The sequence below is a fragment of the Coffea eugenioides genome, chromosome 2, assembly GCF_003713205.1.
Source record: "Coffea eugenioides isolate CCC68of chromosome 2, Ceug_1.0, whole genome shotgun sequence".
Lineage (NCBI taxonomy): Eukaryota > Viridiplantae > Streptophyta > Magnoliopsida > Gentianales > Rubiaceae > Coffea > Coffea eugenioides.
Window position 1 is genome coordinate 2,571,644 of NC_040036.1, and position 17,610 is coordinate 2,589,253.

Sequence of the window (17,610 nt, forward strand, 5' to 3'; positions counted from 1 at the left end):
GGGATTTCTGTTAATGTCCATTACAGATTAAACAGTCTTTGTCCAAATTCTAAAAGATTCATTATCTAGATAACCAACTTGTACTAGAATTATCATGGAATGTTACTACATTTTTGAATCAGAAATTCATATGAATTTGTTTAGCATCCAGAAAGTACAAAAGAATGAACGACAGCGCAGAGAATTACACGAGTGTTTAAAGCATTTATTTAGAGTCCTCTAATGTCTGTAATGGAAAATTTTCGAAATGCGTCATCTCTAATGAGCTGAAAATATAAATGCTAATCTATAAACTCCACCGGTTTTCTACTCAACCCGGCCTCTTTAACATTTCCATCCTCTATTTTACCATGGCTAAAAACTGCATTACTTGCATCGTTGATAGTTAACAATAATAAATTGGTTACCGAAATCTACTCATGCTAATTCACCGAGTATGGCCTCTGTGCTGGAAAGCGATGGAGTTTATTAATAATAGAAACTGACTTACTGGATATGGCCTTTACTCCTGTTCCCCTTCCTCGCTGCTGGAATAGAGAGTCTGTTGCTAACGATCTCCCGGAAAGAGGCTGATTAGCTGCATATGTGAATGGAAGAACTATGAATGCGTAATTGTTGCTTTAATGACCAGATGTTCATTATGTAATGGAGTAGCATTTACCAAACATAGAAGACTTTCCTATTGACAAAATCTCCCACCCTATTTATTAGTCAAGCGAGAGACGGAGTTGAGACGAAATATGTGGGACAAAGACTTTCGTGTCGACACCAGACTTTTGTATTAACCCGGCTCTGTTTGGATCTCCTGTTTTTGGAGTGTTTTTTAAAAACTAGTTTTTCAAATACAATAAAAGTTACAACAAAGTACTCTAAAAGATAATCTAAAAATTAGTTTAAATTTTTTTAAAATTTTACCAAATATCTCATAATAAAGTGCCAATAAAAAATATTTCAAAATATTTTCTAAAAATATTTCAAAATATACTCTAAAAACTCTGCTACAGCAAAGTTTTTCAAAAACACCCCCAAAAACAGTTAATCCAATAAACTGTTTGGATTAGCTATTTGTGGATGCGTTTTTGAAAAACTTTACTATAGCAGTGTATATGAAAAAAAAAATTGAATTGTTTTAATTTGTGTATTACTGTAGTATTGTATTTGAAAAAATTATTTTTGAAAAACAAACGGATAATAAATAAAAAGAAAAATTGTACTATCTATTTCTTCTTGTATATTTGATGGTATATCATGTAGACTTGATCATATGTTTTGTAAACCTAATAAAAAGATGTTGTAAGCTTAACATTGTAGACTAATGGAAAGAATAGAACAAGGAAATGAATTCTTTTCTTATTTCATCGGACCCCTCTCGGTGGGTTCAATTATGTGGAAATGAGACTTCAAAGCCTTCCACCTAAAGGGGATAACGTGTACAATTAATTATTAAGGAATGAAATTTAAGTCTAATGAGTGTGTCAATAAGTCATTGGAAGAGATCAATGCACTAATGAATGTAGAAGGATATGAATTGATCGAATGCAACCTAAAGGGATGCATAAACATCCACGTTTCATTGATTTCATAACATTGTCTAATTCTTTTTTCGTTTTATTTTAGAGAGACTTTTTGTTTTATACAAAGTAAAATGATTTACACGTTGAAGTCTTTTTTTTTTTTTTTAAATTACATTGACACCTTGAAGTCTACTTATTCTTTTAAAAAAAGAAAAAAAAAATGATTAAAAGTGAGAATTCAGTACTTCCTTAAATAGTTTGAACTCCTAACTGATTGATCCGTGATCAAAAATCTTACTAACTAAACTATATATGTCATTGTCCACCTTAGCGAAAATTCAGAAAGTTGCGAGGCCCAACCAAAGTTACTAGTGGGCCTTCCAAATTCAATTGGTTGATAATTAATGATGAAAATTAAGTAATTAAAATATTCCTGGTTCAATTCTTAATCCCTTCTTTATAACATTTAGAGCCTCTATTGAATTTGGAAAAGCTAATAACTGAGATCGCATATTATGTAAATGAATAAGAATCTTTTGTTTTTTTTGAACTCTCAAACCCTCCCTTGTCTCATGTATTTTATCTCTTGGAAAGAGAGAGGAGGGGGAGGGGAGAGAATTTCTATTTCGCATGAAAAAGAAGGTAAGAGGATTTTTGCGCAATTTTTTTCCCTAGAGAATCACTTTTTCTATGTTGAAAAGAAGAAGGAAAAAGAAGAAGAAGAAGCAGCTTGCTCATTCTTTTTCAATATTTGATCTAATTGGGGTACAATTTACCGTAGAAACCTTCAGTTTTGGTTTCCTTCCTTTGATTTAAGGCAATTTTTAACACCGTGACAGTACAAATGTACATTTATTTTTCGCTGTGCTCTCTATTTGCTTATAACAAACAATAAATTGGACTCAGAAAACACGGTAATCCATACCTAAGGATGCTTCCTTTCACCATCCCCGTGTTGTTTTTCCCATTCTTCTACTAGCTGTATTGAGTTCTGTTTTTCCTCTAGAATAGAATGAAGAGCTGCAGGATCATACGGAGGAGGCATGATGCATGGAGCCTCACTGCTGGGACCTCCAACTATCGACTCCATCATAAACTTCTTCTCTAATGCCTGTGCGGGGCAAGCCATCGACTCCGAGCAAAGTTCAATCGCTTTTGGAGGAATACTTGGCTTATATTTCAGAAGCTTAGCGTACTGGCTTAGGAGATGAAACATGTAATCATAAACATAATCCATTTTCAGTTCCTCTTGAACGAAACTGCTCCCAGCCTTGCCTATTTCCTCTGCCTGTGATATCAATCAAGTAAAAACGAATTCTTTTTTTAGGCGTAAATACAAATAGAATTAACTGTGTCTCGTCGAGGTTTGGTTGGCACTTGGCAGAACAAGAACATGCATGCATTGAAGATTTGGAATGCAACCATGAGATGCAGGAGACAACTTTCAAAGCCATGAATGCAAACATTCGACCGTCTTTATTAAAACTAAGCTTCCATCAAATATTGGGTTGAATTTAGTTGTCAAGTTGATGAATGAATCACCTGTTTTTCATTGTCATTGCCCCATTCAACAGCATGCTTAATGGATCTGCACTTGTCATCGGCTCTTATAGGCCAGTAGTGCTGCAGGGGCATCAAACCTCTCGAGAAGAACTCGTAGTATTGTGGCTTCACTAGTAAGGTTACAGAATCACAGGCCAAAATGTTTTTCTGACTGACCGACCAAGCGGATCCTTCAATATAGATTTTATACCTGTATGGTTCACAGGGTGAGGGATTTACAATGAAGTTATCACAAAGAAGCATATAGCATCATCATCAAGGCACATAGGAAGAGGAAAGGAGCAACAATTGAATAAATTGCCTAGAAAGCGAGCAGAGTATGATAGAACCATGCCTGTGGACGCATTGGTCTGCCAAGACAGATTCTTTGTAACCTTGTTCTTGTTCTTTATTCCAGTCCTGCGAAAGTGATCATGAAAATCTACAGTGTGTTAATTTAACGTAGTCATCGGTTTCCACCATAATCAATCACTAAAACAAGTGAGGTTAGTTTTTGAAACGTTGGCCAGCGATTAGAGGAGAGAACGACACCGAAAATATACTCGTATAGGGAATTCACCGCGATTGTAAGAGCTTATAAAGGCTACTATTACTTTGATCATGCTTTTGGTTAATAATAATACTAACATTCCAAATCAAGTGAGAGTTTATTATGAAGCCTGTTACCTGAACGTAAAGACGAGCGTTCCAGTCCTCTTTGTCAGAAACATTGCATTTGAGCAAATCCACCCTGCCTTCCGCAACATGAGGGTTGCCCTTCCAATAAGCGTATGGCTTCCTATCCTTCCATTTACTCCTCTTGTTCCCATCTTTCATTTCCTTCAACAAAGGCGCCCATGGCCTTGTATCGATTTCTGCCCTGAAATATGTTGTCCAAAACGAAAGAATTTTTTTAAAGAGAGAGAGAGAGAGAGAGCTAAATTCTTTGCATAAATTTAAGTTGCAAGTCTACTGCAACTTCTAAACTCGGATTAGACATTTGTACCATCCCCAGAACGACCAATCCGGGAAAACGATATCCAAGGTGGCATCATCCTTGCAATAGCGGAACACTGGCGGCGGGGGCGGGGCATCGGGGCCACGTTGGAATTCCTTCCTCACAACTGGAGAGTCATCGCAGTCAAACATTAGATCCAAATCAGGGATTTTACCAGGATACCTCCGTAACAACTGTAATATTCCCCACTGACTGAATACATCCCTAGTCTGAAACGATCTGTCAAAAGTCTCCAAATAGGCCGTCCCGTTAACTACAACAAATCGGAAATTGGCTGTCCTCCCAGCCATCCTCACCATTTCTTCTGTAATCCCTGTCTCTCTCCATGGCGATAGATCTTCGTGGATCCAACGAAAGTAATCTGGACACATAGACTGCGGTGTTGATGATGAAGGGTCAGGGTTTTGTAACATAAACTTGGATGGGTAGTAACTGCCTAGGCAGATCCGAGTTTCGTCACCAAGTGAACAATTCAGCTGGAATTCTAGTTTGTTAGACTGGTTCAGGGGTTCTTCCGGTGTCTTAGATGTTTTGGCGGAAAATGTTGATCCTTGTCGGGAACTTCCGGGAATCAGCTGCAGATTGAGCAAGAAATACAAGTAGGGAGCCATGATTAGATTAAATTGCTGAATATGGAGATTAGTATTCCATTTCAATCGTCCGAGTACATGAGCAATCAACTAGAATTACTGTTGATTTCCTTCCAAACCCAAAAGACGGCCTCGTCCCTCGGTTCAGCGCTGATCAAGACGCAACTTTGGCATGTTACAATTAGACGCAACTTTGATGTCTTTATGAAGCCAAAATCGGCTCCAGGAACAACTTTCCTGTGATTGATTTATCTTGCATGTTAAACCTCACGTCAATTGCTTTTTTTAAAAAAAAAATTATTTGGACCCAATAATTCGCCTGATGTGATCTGAATTCTGTAGTTGATGGACTGAAATGTAAATATTCGTGGAATGCGAGCTAACAACAAAGTGGTACGCTATTAACGAGTCTACCTGCGTTTTAGCTCACTTATTAAGATGAGTCTCGGATTTAGAATAAGCAATCGCTTCGATAAAACATGTATACAAGGTTTGAGCACTTACATTTGAAGATGAATCAAGCAAATGCGTAGTCAAGAAGGCGCCTATGCAGAGAAGGACCAAGAAAAGTATGGCTACGGAAGATCTCCCCAAATTGTTCTTGCCTAAGCCTGGCTCCCTCATTTTTATTCTGTCCTCCTTATATCTCTACAATATGGATCCGATCAATTTGCACTTCGTAAAACTACTCACTGGGATACAAAAAATAAGAAATATTGAGAGTTTGAATCACATGTCGCAGAACTCAAAGAGTGTTTCCTGGAGAACTTGTTTCCAGTTTAGCGCAGAAAGTAAGAAGATGGAGCCAAACACAGCAGCATGAGCACTAATTCAACGAGAGATTAACCCTCAAAAAATTGGAAGAAAATCGTAGATGAATTTGCCGTAACCAATATGGCATGGGACAGGGACCAGAGAGGTTTTAGTCCTCTAGAGGTGCGGACTTCAATTAGTACGCATAGATGGCTAGAAAAAGCAATTAAGGACGTTGAAAGTAGATAATTAAACTTCATGAATCAGAAGTTTGAACTCCTCCACTTAATTAATACTTCTATAGTATTATGTATTTCCGGAATTGTGCATATTTCTAGCTCCATTAGATATCTCTGGCTCACCAAGGTGCAAGTATTTCATACGATTTAGCTTGAAACATCATTAAAATGAGTTGAACTGGAATAAGGTATCCATAATGCGTCCATCCTTTCATTAAATTGTTGTTAAAACAAATTGTTTCAGGTCATCCTTAGCTTTCTGTTTTGTTATCCATTAATTTGCTAATAGCCTTTGCCACATATAAAAAGTATTGCATGCCTAGGAGCAAGAGTATCGTGTTGTAACTTTATACTATCTATAAAATCTCTGTAAAAAGCTTTAGAAATGTAAACCAATTCCGTTCGGAGAAATATTAACAATCAGTAGTAGATTCTGTTTGGATTTACGATGCTGGAAATAAAAATAAACTTAGGTCAGTACTCTGTTTGGAACCAAAATTGTTATCGGGTTCTGGAGATTGGAAAGTGAAATTAAATTCAATGTAAATCTTGAAATGCCATTATACTGCAATACTTGCCTAATGCTGCCTTTGAGGAGGATGGGGCTGTTGTTCATTTTTAGGCACGTGCAGATACGGGTTAATTATTCGCGGCCAAGGGTTTATTACGATTACAAACTCCGAAGAAGGTGAACAGCCAGACTATGTGCCTGTTTGACAAATAAGTTTTTGATCAAGTTTGTCTGATAAAGTTTTTTAATAACTTTAGTTACAGTAACTTTAAAAAACTTTTCAAAATTTTAAAACTTTACATTTCAAAATATTAAAAAATATACACACTTCAAAAAATTTTCTTACAATTTCAACAGTAAACTACAGTAAAATTTTAGACAAATATCCAAAAAACTCATTTGTCAAACGGGACCTATATACTACGTGTCTATAGGTGATAGGAGCAACTATCAATCCTTAATGGGCAGCATTTAGATGCTGCGGTAATAGTACCACTTTACCAAACGTAGCTTAATTGCTAGCATTTAGATGTCATATCAATTTACCCAACATGGCATGAAAGGAAGACTATTGAATTGCCAAAATCTCCACACTCATTAATTAGGCATGTGATATGGCATCAAATAAAAGTATAATTTTTCAAAAAAAAAAAAAAAAAAAAGTAGAATTTTGAATAGGATTGTCCTAAAGGGTACTAGTTTAGCACATACAAATTAGTCACCATTTTCTTGTTTGATCTTTTAGAGAAAAGGTAAGCTGCATTATTTACGGGGTGTTGGTTCCTCGTGATATCTAACACAAATCATGGATATTAAGATAGTGCATGCGGAATTTACCAAAAGAAAAAGCGACCGGCCAAAACAAATACTGCCTAGTTTACTTGCCTTAGCGAAGTTCCATACGCGTAAGCAGTGAAGGTTTGGTTTCATTTGTCAAATATCAGCCAGCTTTACTATGGAAGAGGTGCTCTCTAGTTTCTAGTTTCTACAAGAAAGTGTTGCAAGGTGATCGTGGGTCGAAATCTGTGGATGATGCTAGGGTTTCGAACTTGTCCAAACGTCCTAGTTGAGTTTGTCCTCTTTCTTTCACGGAAACAGCTGTCTTAAGAAGTAATCCATAAAATTGTTAGCCATGCTCGATAACTTTTGGTTAATTTTCTGTTTAAGTTTCAACTCAATGACAGTTTGAAATATGCTTGTAACGGCAGGATAATTTCTGTTGTGACAGTCTCCCAACAATCATCACATTTGCGATCATGATGCTCCCAAATAAGCCCAACACATAATGAAGGGACAAATGAAAACGAAGCACGAAAGAAGAAAGTAATGAGACCTCCAAGATTTTGAATTTTTCAGCACCTATTACATGAGTATATAGAAAACCAAGACTCGTCTTACTAAAATTTCATGAGATGAAATTTTTTAAAGAAGTAACAATAATGTTCTTGTACGCAATTTTCTCCCCATTTTTTGTTATGGAAAGGTTAGGTAGGAATACGCCTCAAAATTCTCCAGCTCCCTTTTAAATACACTTTCAATTCTTAGCCTCAATATGGAGCCATCTTACCAAGTTTCACTCTTCAAATTATGATACGGTGTAATAAATTGTACTGTAAGAATTGATCTAAATGACCTTATGTAGCACGTGCTAGGATTTGAAAAGTGCCATTAATTGTGGAGTCAAAATATTCATAATATAGACTTTGTATTTATGTCATATTCTAAAATTTTGCAGCCTTCAGCAGTACGAGTGCGTCATAAAGTGTTGAATGGTGATTCTGTACTGCTGATGCCATCACTCAACAATAGATTCGCAGAACTTCCAATCACAAATTTTGCTGACCATCAACGGTTATAATCAACGGCTACAATCAGCCCATTATCCATGATGAAGCCTCCCTCATTAGTGCATCGATCATGATGAAGCCTCCCTCATTATATACGCGATAGTGCTACAAATGAGTGTGCATGCAATGCAAAAAAAAAAAAAAAAAGGTTGTCGTAAATCATGTGTTGGGACCGGCCAGGGGGAGAAAATTACGAGTCAAGAGTTGTCAGGCGATGTCAGAGGATACCTGCGTTCTTGGTACCCTTTTTCTTCGAGTATGGATGATGTTGTAAAGCTGTTGGGTTCATCAGTTGTTCAAATAAACAGAGTGCAGAGACCAAAAGGAAAAAAAAAAAGGCGATATTTTGCTTCGAGGTGGGGGATAAAGCCATCAAGTGATCACGCCATCCCAGTCCACGCGTGAACAACCCCGCTTGGTTTTTGCGATTTCAACGCCCAATGCTTCTTCTCAGCCCTTCCAACAAATTGACCTTCATGAATATATATATCTGTGGCCTGCACGTAAACCAAATACAAACAGGTATTACCATAACGATAGGGCTCTCTTTTTCATATCAAAAGGAAACCAGAGGTCTCTCAGTCTCGAGTCTTCACAACGCTACTAAGCAGCAGTTGCGTAGTGGTAGTATTTATCGATACCAAGAATCGAAGATGTCTGTAAGTACTGTCTCTGTCTTTCTCGTTCTCTTCTCAGTCTTCCTAACTATAAATGCATGATGGAGGGTTGAAATGGAGTGAGATTTTGAAGGGAAAAAAAATGTGAATGCCTTTTTTTTTTTGTTCAATTGCAGATGGTGGAGGTTAGAGTCCCTAACCTGGATTGCGAGGGTTGTGCAGCAAAGACACGCAAAGCTATCTTCAAGCTCAAAGGTTAGTCGATCATGGTAACGCCCCTGTGTTCCCTTGTTGTCATCCCGCTTAACACATCGCTGGCTCGTCGCTTCTTCCATCTGCTCAGGCACTGATCAGTGCACATTGGTTTTCCCCCTCACAGTCCTCAAAAGATCAAGTGAACTTGATCTTGCTGCCAACGTACAAGGTTGCAAATGTGGTTATGAATAATTACTAGTTACTCGTACATATGCACTTTGAGCAATATTCATTCATTCATGGATAAAAGAAAACAGTCTACCTACGCTGGGATCCCGGGTACCAATCAATTTTCTCTGTTGTCTGCACTTGTTGCATTTATGGGGCTTCTGTTTTCTGAAGCTACTGGGTTTGTTTTCTTGTCTTTTGTCCGCAAAACATTCTAGCGTCTCTCTTGGGCCTGGTCTGGAAGAGATTACTATTTGCCATAAAAACTTGCGTAGGAGTCTTATAGTGCAAAGTTTCCTTTGATGAAATTTGGAGCGAATTAAAACCCAAGAGAGGGATCGTGAAGTGTGGTCGAGGATTACTGAAACTTTTGCATATGCCCAGTCCCAGTGTAACTGGGTGCTGGCTTTGCGTTGGGCTGCTTTAGGAAAAGCCGGTAGTTTTTTTATTTTTAATCTACTCTGTAAATTTTATTCTATACCTACCCCTATTCTATATCAGAGAAAGGAGACCTAAAGAGATCAAAAAAGAATCTGACGAGTCACCACTGATCCAGACAAATGCGTAGGCATCTTCTCGCGTTAAACATCTTCTCGCGATAAATTTTTAGGAATGTCTGGATATTATAAATTTATAATACAAGCTAAGAGATTTGATCACTTGATCTACATCCAAATAAAGTTTTAAAACTCTTTTGATTCGCAGTGCCTTTATTCATTTACCTAAAAAGTTAATAGTACGTAGTGGCCGGAAGACGGGATATGTGTTATTGCTTCATTACGTTCTGTAGTATTGTAAAAATGTTTTAGACTGGCCCGTATTTGTTCAATGTGGTGATGTTAATTGAGGTGTATATGATCAGCGCTCATGAGTAATTTTTGGCAAATAAAATTCAGGAGTGGAAGAGGTAGATGTGGAAATGGAGACGCAGAAAATCACGGTCAGAGGGTTCGGATTGGAGGAGAAGAGGGTGCTGAAAGCTATTAGGAGAGCTGGAAAAGCAGCAGAGCCTTGGCCATATCCAGCAGGGTACTCGTATTTCGCTTCGTTTTACAAGTACCCTACGCACGTAGTCAACCATTACTACGACACCACCAAAAATGTAGCCGCTCCCAGTGTATATAGCTTTTTCCACACTCCGGCGGTTTACTCGGTCGCAGTTGCCTCTGATGAGGCTGTCGCCTCTCTTTTTAGCGATGAAAATCCCCATGCTTGTGCAATTATGTGATACTGCCGCTCCTTCAATCTGCTTCTCTTCTTTTTCTGTTTCTTTTTTCCACCCCTGCTTGTCTTTCAAATCCTCCTTTGCTCTTAAAATTGAAGTAATTTTTTTGTCTTTTACTGGGTGGCTTGCCAGATAACTAGCTGCTTTGGTCCCTGTTCATAGTTGACCATCTCAGTGGCGTGATTTGACGATGGTACTTTGAGGGAAAGTTTTGTCCCTTCTAAAATTGCTACTTTGCAAGAAAAGAATCTTGAAAAGGAGAATAACCAGACGGAACAGCCTTTGCAAAGAGTGGCCTGCCCAAATTGCTTTTCAACTTTAATTTCAGCCCATTGAAATTCATTGCTATTGGGCTCCAAAAAAAATAATAATAATAAATTACTTGATGCGCAGCTCTGAAATACCTCCGCAAGTAAAAAAGATCTATTAATTAGTTTGTCCCAGTACCGATTTACAAAATACAAGATCTTCTTCTATATTCCACCAATCATAAATGAGCAATTGCCCTCGGACCCTTTCTTGCAAAATTTTTTGTTGAAAGAAGTAATATATTATATTGAAAGAAGTATAGCCGCCTAGCCCAAAAAAAAGTGGTCAAAAATAGGGGCTGTGTAATTATATATTATTACATTTCGAATATTTTGGTAAGCACCAAAATGCATATCATTATAAATTTGTGAAGAACTGAAAACATATTAACGACGTACTTGTCATAAAGTTATTTCTGGTGAGTGAGGAGGAAAAAAAAAGGTTGAAATAAGTATGCGATCATGTAGATATGCCTTTCTTTTCAAAGAACGATTGTATGCTCTTGACCCTTCCGGTGCATCTATTTTGTGAAAAAAAAAGTCGTTTAACCAAAAAAAAAAAAAAAATTTTTGTAGTGAGTGCCATAGCCGTCAAGGATAAAAAAAAAGGGGTCAAAATTTTTTCAAAATATCCCAAAACCGCCAGAGGCTTTTAAAAATTTTTACCTTATTTACACTGACTTACTTGCATTATTAACATATTTTTTAATTAATTTTTTATTTTATATATATTATATTAAAAAAATATTATAATATTATTTTATAAAATTATCTCGAATAATTTATTATCCAAACACACTGGGGGGATTCTGACATTAAATTAGTATTACTTTTTGAATGCTATTTGAGATAACTAATTAAGTTAAATCCGTCAGGACTATCCGTGCAATTCTTCCAGAATGGACACTTTTAGGAGCGAGCCCATGACAGGACAACAACGGGCTCGCTAAGTCGCTCCCTTCAAAACTCACCATCTCCTCTTTCTTTTTGTTTCGCTCATTTTCCAAAATTCCGTAACTTCCTCTTGCCTCTTCAGAGTCCAATCTCCATCCCTCCACAGTGCCAATGGCTCAGGTAGTCTTTAATGCTTCAATTTCACGGATCTCGCTGTCTCTCTCTCTCTCTCTCTCACACACACGCACACACACAGAGTACGGTCAGGAAAACCAGTTAAGAAGATAAGGGATGGATGGTTTGCACGAATCAAATTTTACTTTGAGTTCTAATCTATCTTCTTTACTTGGATCCTAATCAACAGAAGGTGGTCGTGAAGGTCATGACCATGCATGATGATAAGACAAAGCAGAAGGCCATTGAAGCTGCAGCGGATATCCATGGTATGAGCATTAGAATCAAGCTCTTTTTTCTCCTTTTCTTTTATTGTTTAAGATTGAACTTCATGAGCACATGGTATGGTTTTTTGCTTTTTTGCTCCCCCTCAATTTCAGTTTACAAAGGCATAAGAAATTTTTGTACAGTACTTAAATCTAATAGTAAAACAAGTATTTGTTGATAACACACCAGGAGTTGATTCTATCGCGGCCGATCTTAAAGACCAAAAGCTAATCGTGATAGGACAGATGGATGCAGTTGCAGTAGTGAAGAAATTGAAGAAGCTGGGAAAGGTAGACATAATATCAGTTGGGCCCGCCAAGGAAGAGAAAAAGGAGGAAAAGAAAGAGGAGAAGAAGGAGGAGAAGAAAGAAGAAAAGAAGGAAGAGCCTCCCAAAGAGGAAAAGAAAGAACCGAAGAAAGAGGAGAAAAAAGAAGAAAGTAAATAAATCGAGCCCGGTTGTTCTAATTCCTGTCTGTGCGATTATTCTCTAGGCTGATGAGAATGATTAGCACGCTAATGGAGTGAGCCTGCCTTCAAATTTTCAGTCAATAACATAAACAGATTAATATCAGAAGAGGTGGGCCTGGCTTTCTGGAAAAGTTAATCATACCTGTCGGAAGAAGATACACGCCTCTGTATACTGTCTAGCCGTTCAATTAGGCAGGCGGCGTATGGCCACTGCCTATTTCCACCTGCATAGTGTAGACTGTAGATTACCCAATAAACGGAGTAGGCTGTGGTACTCCTGATAGAAAGTTTTGGTTTCAACTTCCCATGATTGCTTTACGTACGTTTGTTAATCATACCTACGGGCTTGTTTGGAAGTCCAACAAGTTTTTACCAAGTTTTTATTATACTAGTTTTTTAACAACTTGTGCTACAGGAACCCCAAAAACTTATCAAAGTTTTTTAACCTACACACTTAAAATATCCAAAACACAAAAAAAAAATTGACGGGTGGCGGGATTTGAGGGTGGTAAACGGGAAGGGGAATAGGGGAGGGGGAAGGGCCAAGGAGGTGACGGGGGAGGGGGAAGGTGGCGAGGGGTGGCGGGGTAGAGGGGGAATGTGGGCCTGTTTGGAAGTTGCGGGGGGAGGGGGTGGCGGAGGAAGGGTAGAGGGAAGCGGGGTGAGGGGGTGGCGGGGGAGGGGGAAGGCGGTAGAGGGGAGAAGCAAAGCAGGGGGAAGGCGGGGGGAGGGAGGGGGTGGTGGGGAAGAAGGGATGACGGAAAGCAGGGGAAAGGCGGGGCGGAGAAGGGGGTGGCGGGGCAGAGGGGGAGAAGCAAAGCAGGGGGTAGCGGGAGGTGGCACTACTGGAGGCAGAGGTAACGGGGAAGGGGGAAGAAGAAGAAGAAGACGAAAGAAAAGAGAAAGGAAAGAAAGAAAGAGAAAGAGAAAGAGAAAGAGAAATAGAAATAGAAAGAAAAGAAAAAAAAGTTTTTAACCCTACAAAAACTTCTACAAAATTTTTCTCCTTACAAAAAACTTCTACAAAATTTTTTCAAAAACTTATACATTGCACTACAGTAAAGTTTTAGACAAACTCTCAAAAAACTAAGTTCCAAACAGGCCCGTAAACAGATTTTTCAAATATGATGTTATAGTAATACGTAAATAAAAATATTTTATTTATATAATATATTAAATATTTCAAAAAAAATGATAATAAAAAGTTTTTATATATACAGTAAAATATTTTTAAAATATCTTTAAAAACAACTAATCTTTTTTTATGCAATTGCTCGTGTCACGATTCGTAAGATAAAATGCCATGCTCAAGAAGAAAAGATAAAATTACAAAAATTACTCGTCACTGTACACCATTAAGGAATCCCGAAGAAAATGTACACAACCACCAATTTGTACGAGTACATATGGGTTGAAAATTTTGTGAAAAACTGTTTTTGTTTTTGACATCTACATTAACAAATTTAAAAAATAACTTAAAAAACACATATCTATCCCAAATATAACTTACAAAGAATATAAAAAATTAAAAAATGTATTCTACTACATTTTTTTTCTATCACCCACTAGCACCGCCAACCACGCATCACCATCCATGCTACCACCCCTATCTTCTTCCATCATCACCACCACCTCTTCTCCTCCTCTCTCTACCCTCTATTTTCTCGTCTTTCCTTTTCCTGTTTCTCCTATTCCCTTCTTCCTCCTCTTCCGCTATCTTCCTTCTCTCCCTTTGCACTTTGGTTTGCAATCACATGGTCGTGACCAGATTTGGTCCCAAATCTTTTGGTTGTGGCCACAAGCCACCATCTAGTCGTAGCTTTTGGCTGCGACCTTCTGGTCACAATTAGAGGGGAGAAAGAAGGGGTGGTTAACAGAGGAGAGGAAAAGGAATGAAGGGTGACTGGCGGTAGTGATAGTGGAGTAGGGGGGTTGATAAGTGATGGTGAGGTGTGAATTTTTTAATTTTTAAATAAATCTCAATAAAAATTTTAAATATTGGAAACACCTCAATAAACAACTACAATAAAAGTTTGGGTAAAAAATAAAAAAAAATCTCTTGTAATAAATTTAATATACAGAAAAGTCCCACACGATTTCAAAACATACAAAATGATACATCATATTTTGAACTAAATTGTAAAGATGACGGAATCATTAAAATTAACGAAAATGACTTATTGAAATCTAAAAACAAATTTTTTATACCTAATTTTAACCAAATTTGTTCTCGTTAATTTTAACGGATTCCGTCACCTTTATAATTTAGCTCAAAACATGTCATGTTGTACATTTTGAAATCACGAAAGACTTTCTGTATATTAAGTTTCTCATAGAGGATTTTTTTTGCTTTTTATCCTATAAGTTTTTCATGTATAATACAACAATAAATTTTTTCAAAAAATATCCCAAAAATATTTAATTCATACAGACCCTACGTTGTTTCACATCTTCAGCGATGAATTGTTTCGGTCAATGGTAGGTTGGACTTTATTTGCCCCCGGCTGTTGCTTATTCTTCATATATTTCCACATAATTGAAGCCCCGCTGTGCCTTGCTTTTACCGTATTGCCGTGTAACATTCAAGTGCCGTAATGCTCTAAAACAACTTCCCAAAAAATATGTTTGAGTTCTCAACTTGAGGACGATTATGATTTTACACAATTATGAGTAGAAAGTGCTGAACTCTGCTGATTCTTCAAAATAATCCACAAGGTCTGACATTTTGAGGGAATGCAACATCAGGTATAGCAAGCAAAATTCAATGAAAAGAGAAGGAGATGTGAAATAACACTTCTGTCCAAACATCAAATGTCAACAGGCTAGGAGGTGTGAAATTTTTGGGGATAATTTCAGATACCTCCCCTGAGGTTTCTGACAGTTTCACTCCCCTCCCCTGTGGTTTCAATAAGACCACAAACCTCCCTTAAAACTAGATAGGCAATGCCAAAATAGGCCCAATTTAAAAATACAAATAATAAAAAATTAGTAGCTGGAGAGAGAAACAAGTGTATACCACAAATGCCCTCATTATCTTGCATTAATGAACTAATCTCATGTGAAGAAAACACAGGGAATTTAAGAAGAATGAAACTTGAGGGGGTGTAAGTGAGACCAATGCATTCATTAAGGTCTGAACGTTAGTAGTGAACAAAATGGAAGGCAATGGCTCTTTCTGGCAGAGCATGTTGTTTTGTCAAGCGAGCACATAATTGAAGAACGACCTGCATAACCAAAGCTGGTACATGCTGTTTTATCAAGTCACAAGCAATAATCAATACATTACCACAATCTTCCATCGTCAAAAAGCCTGTAGGTTTTCCAAATGTTTTCTCAAAGATGGTGCTACTTTCTTTATCCTGCAAAAGAGGAGTGGATTTTTTCTCAGCAACATCTTCCAGAACTGGAGATGCAACATGTTCCTCTGATGAGTCAGGTATTAGTCCTGCTGCAGTCTCTTCTATACTTTCACGAGAGATTTTGGGCCTGGATTGCAACAAATTATCTAGGATTAGAAGTAAGGCACTAATACATTTCGGGCTCAAAATCTCATTTCCTGCAGTAGTCCTTGCTTTGAAGTTCATCAAGATATCAATTGCCAATGGGACAATGCCACTCTGCACAGCAATTTGTCGAGCATTTTCATCTCCAGATAAAATCAATGCTAAAGTATGTGAAACCATGCACAATGCACTATTATCCTCTGAGAATTCCATGGGGCATTGCTGTAGCTGCTTTACAAGATAAGGAATCACCCGATCACGGTCTTCTCCTTTGTTCCTATTGCAAAGAGTCACAAGCAAATCTGTCAACTGGAAAGCCATTGAATCACTACTGTGAAACAACTTCATTGTTGCAGCAAGGATGTCATCAACAGAAGGGGTCTTAATTTGTTCCTCTTCTGCCAAAACATCCACTGATTTTTCACTGTTATCGACTTTAGATGCTTCTGAGGAATTTCCTAGAGATAAAGCAAGTGCACGAGCCAATTCATCATCCTCCAGCACAGGATCTTCAGCATGACTAAATAACCATTCCATAGCCATTTCGACACTATTAGTTTCCACTCTTCTTAATGCCTCCTCAGCTCTTGCTCTTGAGAACCCCATCTTAACAATGGTAGCAATGGTAGCTTCATCAGGTGGTGGAGCCACCAAACGTTGGTTTGTATTCCCTAACAACCCACTACGATTTTGTTTAACATCAGCAACACCAGAATATACATGAGTGATTAGTGAAATAATAGAAGTTATAAAAACTGGATTACAATTTGGAAACAAAGGGTGATTCCAGATGGGAACTATCGCATCCAGAACCTGAGACTGCATCATACGAACAAACACTTCAGGGTCCTTAGGAACAGGAAACAACCCAATAGACAGACCAACTGCAACAGGTTGCACAAGCAGCTGTGCCTGGGATGCTGAGGTTGGAGACAACAGCAAAGAAGAATTGATAAAATATTCAAGAAGGCGACAATAACTCTACAATGTATCAAGCAGCCATGAACTGTGAGACAATTTACCTTCCTCCGGTAAGACAATCATAAAAAGTTACAAGTAACTCTTGGGATCTACCTTAGCCACTCTTACTTTTCTTCCCATAAAATGGAGCACAATATCATGAACATCGGTGATAACCATCCTACAATAGACAATCAAAAGCTACTGAAGTTACAATATTAGTTATTGAAGTTACAGAAAATATTAGCTACAATATTAACCATCTTGCAACATTGGTTGCTGAAGTTACAGAGCAAGCATAAGCTTTCTAAGTACTGAGGTTTGGCATCTAATTATATCAAACAACCCCAGTCAGACGAGAAATTTAGAATCAAGTAAGCATAATCTGGTAGAGGCTTAGCAAACCAAGTCACATGACAAACCAGAAAATCATAAGCAAACATGTATCAAGCTTACACAAACAACAACCAAATCATCACAAGCTGCCAATATCATATTGAAACAGAGTATGAAATCTTAAACACTTACCTGGTAAATTTTTCTTAATGAGCTAAGAGACTCTTCAGTTTGTTTGCCAAGAGCTTTCTTAACGAGAATCAAGAGCTTTGTTTGTCAACCATCAACCTCAGTTGCTATATCTCAACAATGGCGGGAACAAAGTAAGTTTCTTGCTTCTATATGTTCCGTGCCTATCAAGCTGTTATGTCAATCAGACCATGGCGCCTAAGTTTGGTGCCATTTTGCTGAAGGCCCCTT

General features: G+C 37.8%; 3 protein-coding genes across 3 annotated transcripts; 2 read left to right on the plus strand and 1 right to left on the minus strand.

Moving 5' to 3' along the window:
• Positions 1 to 2,439: 2,439 nt before the first annotated feature.
• On the minus strand, positions 2,440 to 5,225 carry LOC113762855 (protein O-glucosyltransferase 1-like). Its single transcript, XM_027306471.1, has 6 exons — positions 5,165 to 5,225; positions 4,063 to 4,585; positions 3,744 to 3,936; positions 3,412 to 3,476; positions 3,057 to 3,267; positions 2,440 to 2,802 (listed from the first exon to the last, which is right to left on the minus strand). The coding sequence occupies exons 2-6, from the start codon at positions 4,485 to 4,487 to the stop codon at positions 2,440 to 2,442; spliced, it is 1,257 nt and encodes a 418-aa protein (XP_027162272.1). The 5' UTR covers positions 4,488 to 4,585; positions 5,165 to 5,225.
• A 3,145-nt stretch (positions 5,226 to 8,370) lies between these two features.
• On the plus strand, positions 8,371 to 10,644 carry LOC113762758 (heavy metal-associated isoprenylated plant protein 31). Its single transcript, XM_027306340.1, has 3 exons — positions 8,371 to 8,673; positions 8,808 to 8,886; positions 9,951 to 10,644. Exons 1-3 carry the CDS (start codon positions 8,455 to 8,457, stop codon positions 10,280 to 10,282), a joined length of 630 nt encoding a protein of 209 aa, XP_027162141.1. The 5' UTR covers positions 8,371 to 8,454; the 3' UTR covers positions 10,283 to 10,644.
• Positions 10,645 to 11,522: 878 nt separating this feature from the next.
• On the plus strand, positions 11,523 to 12,777 carry LOC113762494 (heavy metal-associated isoprenylated plant protein 39). Its single transcript, XM_027305967.1, has 3 exons — positions 11,523 to 11,661; positions 11,846 to 11,924; positions 12,112 to 12,777. Exons 1-3 carry the CDS (start codon positions 11,653 to 11,655, stop codon positions 12,366 to 12,368), a joined length of 345 nt encoding a protein of 114 aa, XP_027161768.1. The 5' UTR covers positions 11,523 to 11,652; the 3' UTR covers positions 12,369 to 12,777.
• Positions 12,778 to 17,610: the final 4,833 nt, after the last annotated feature.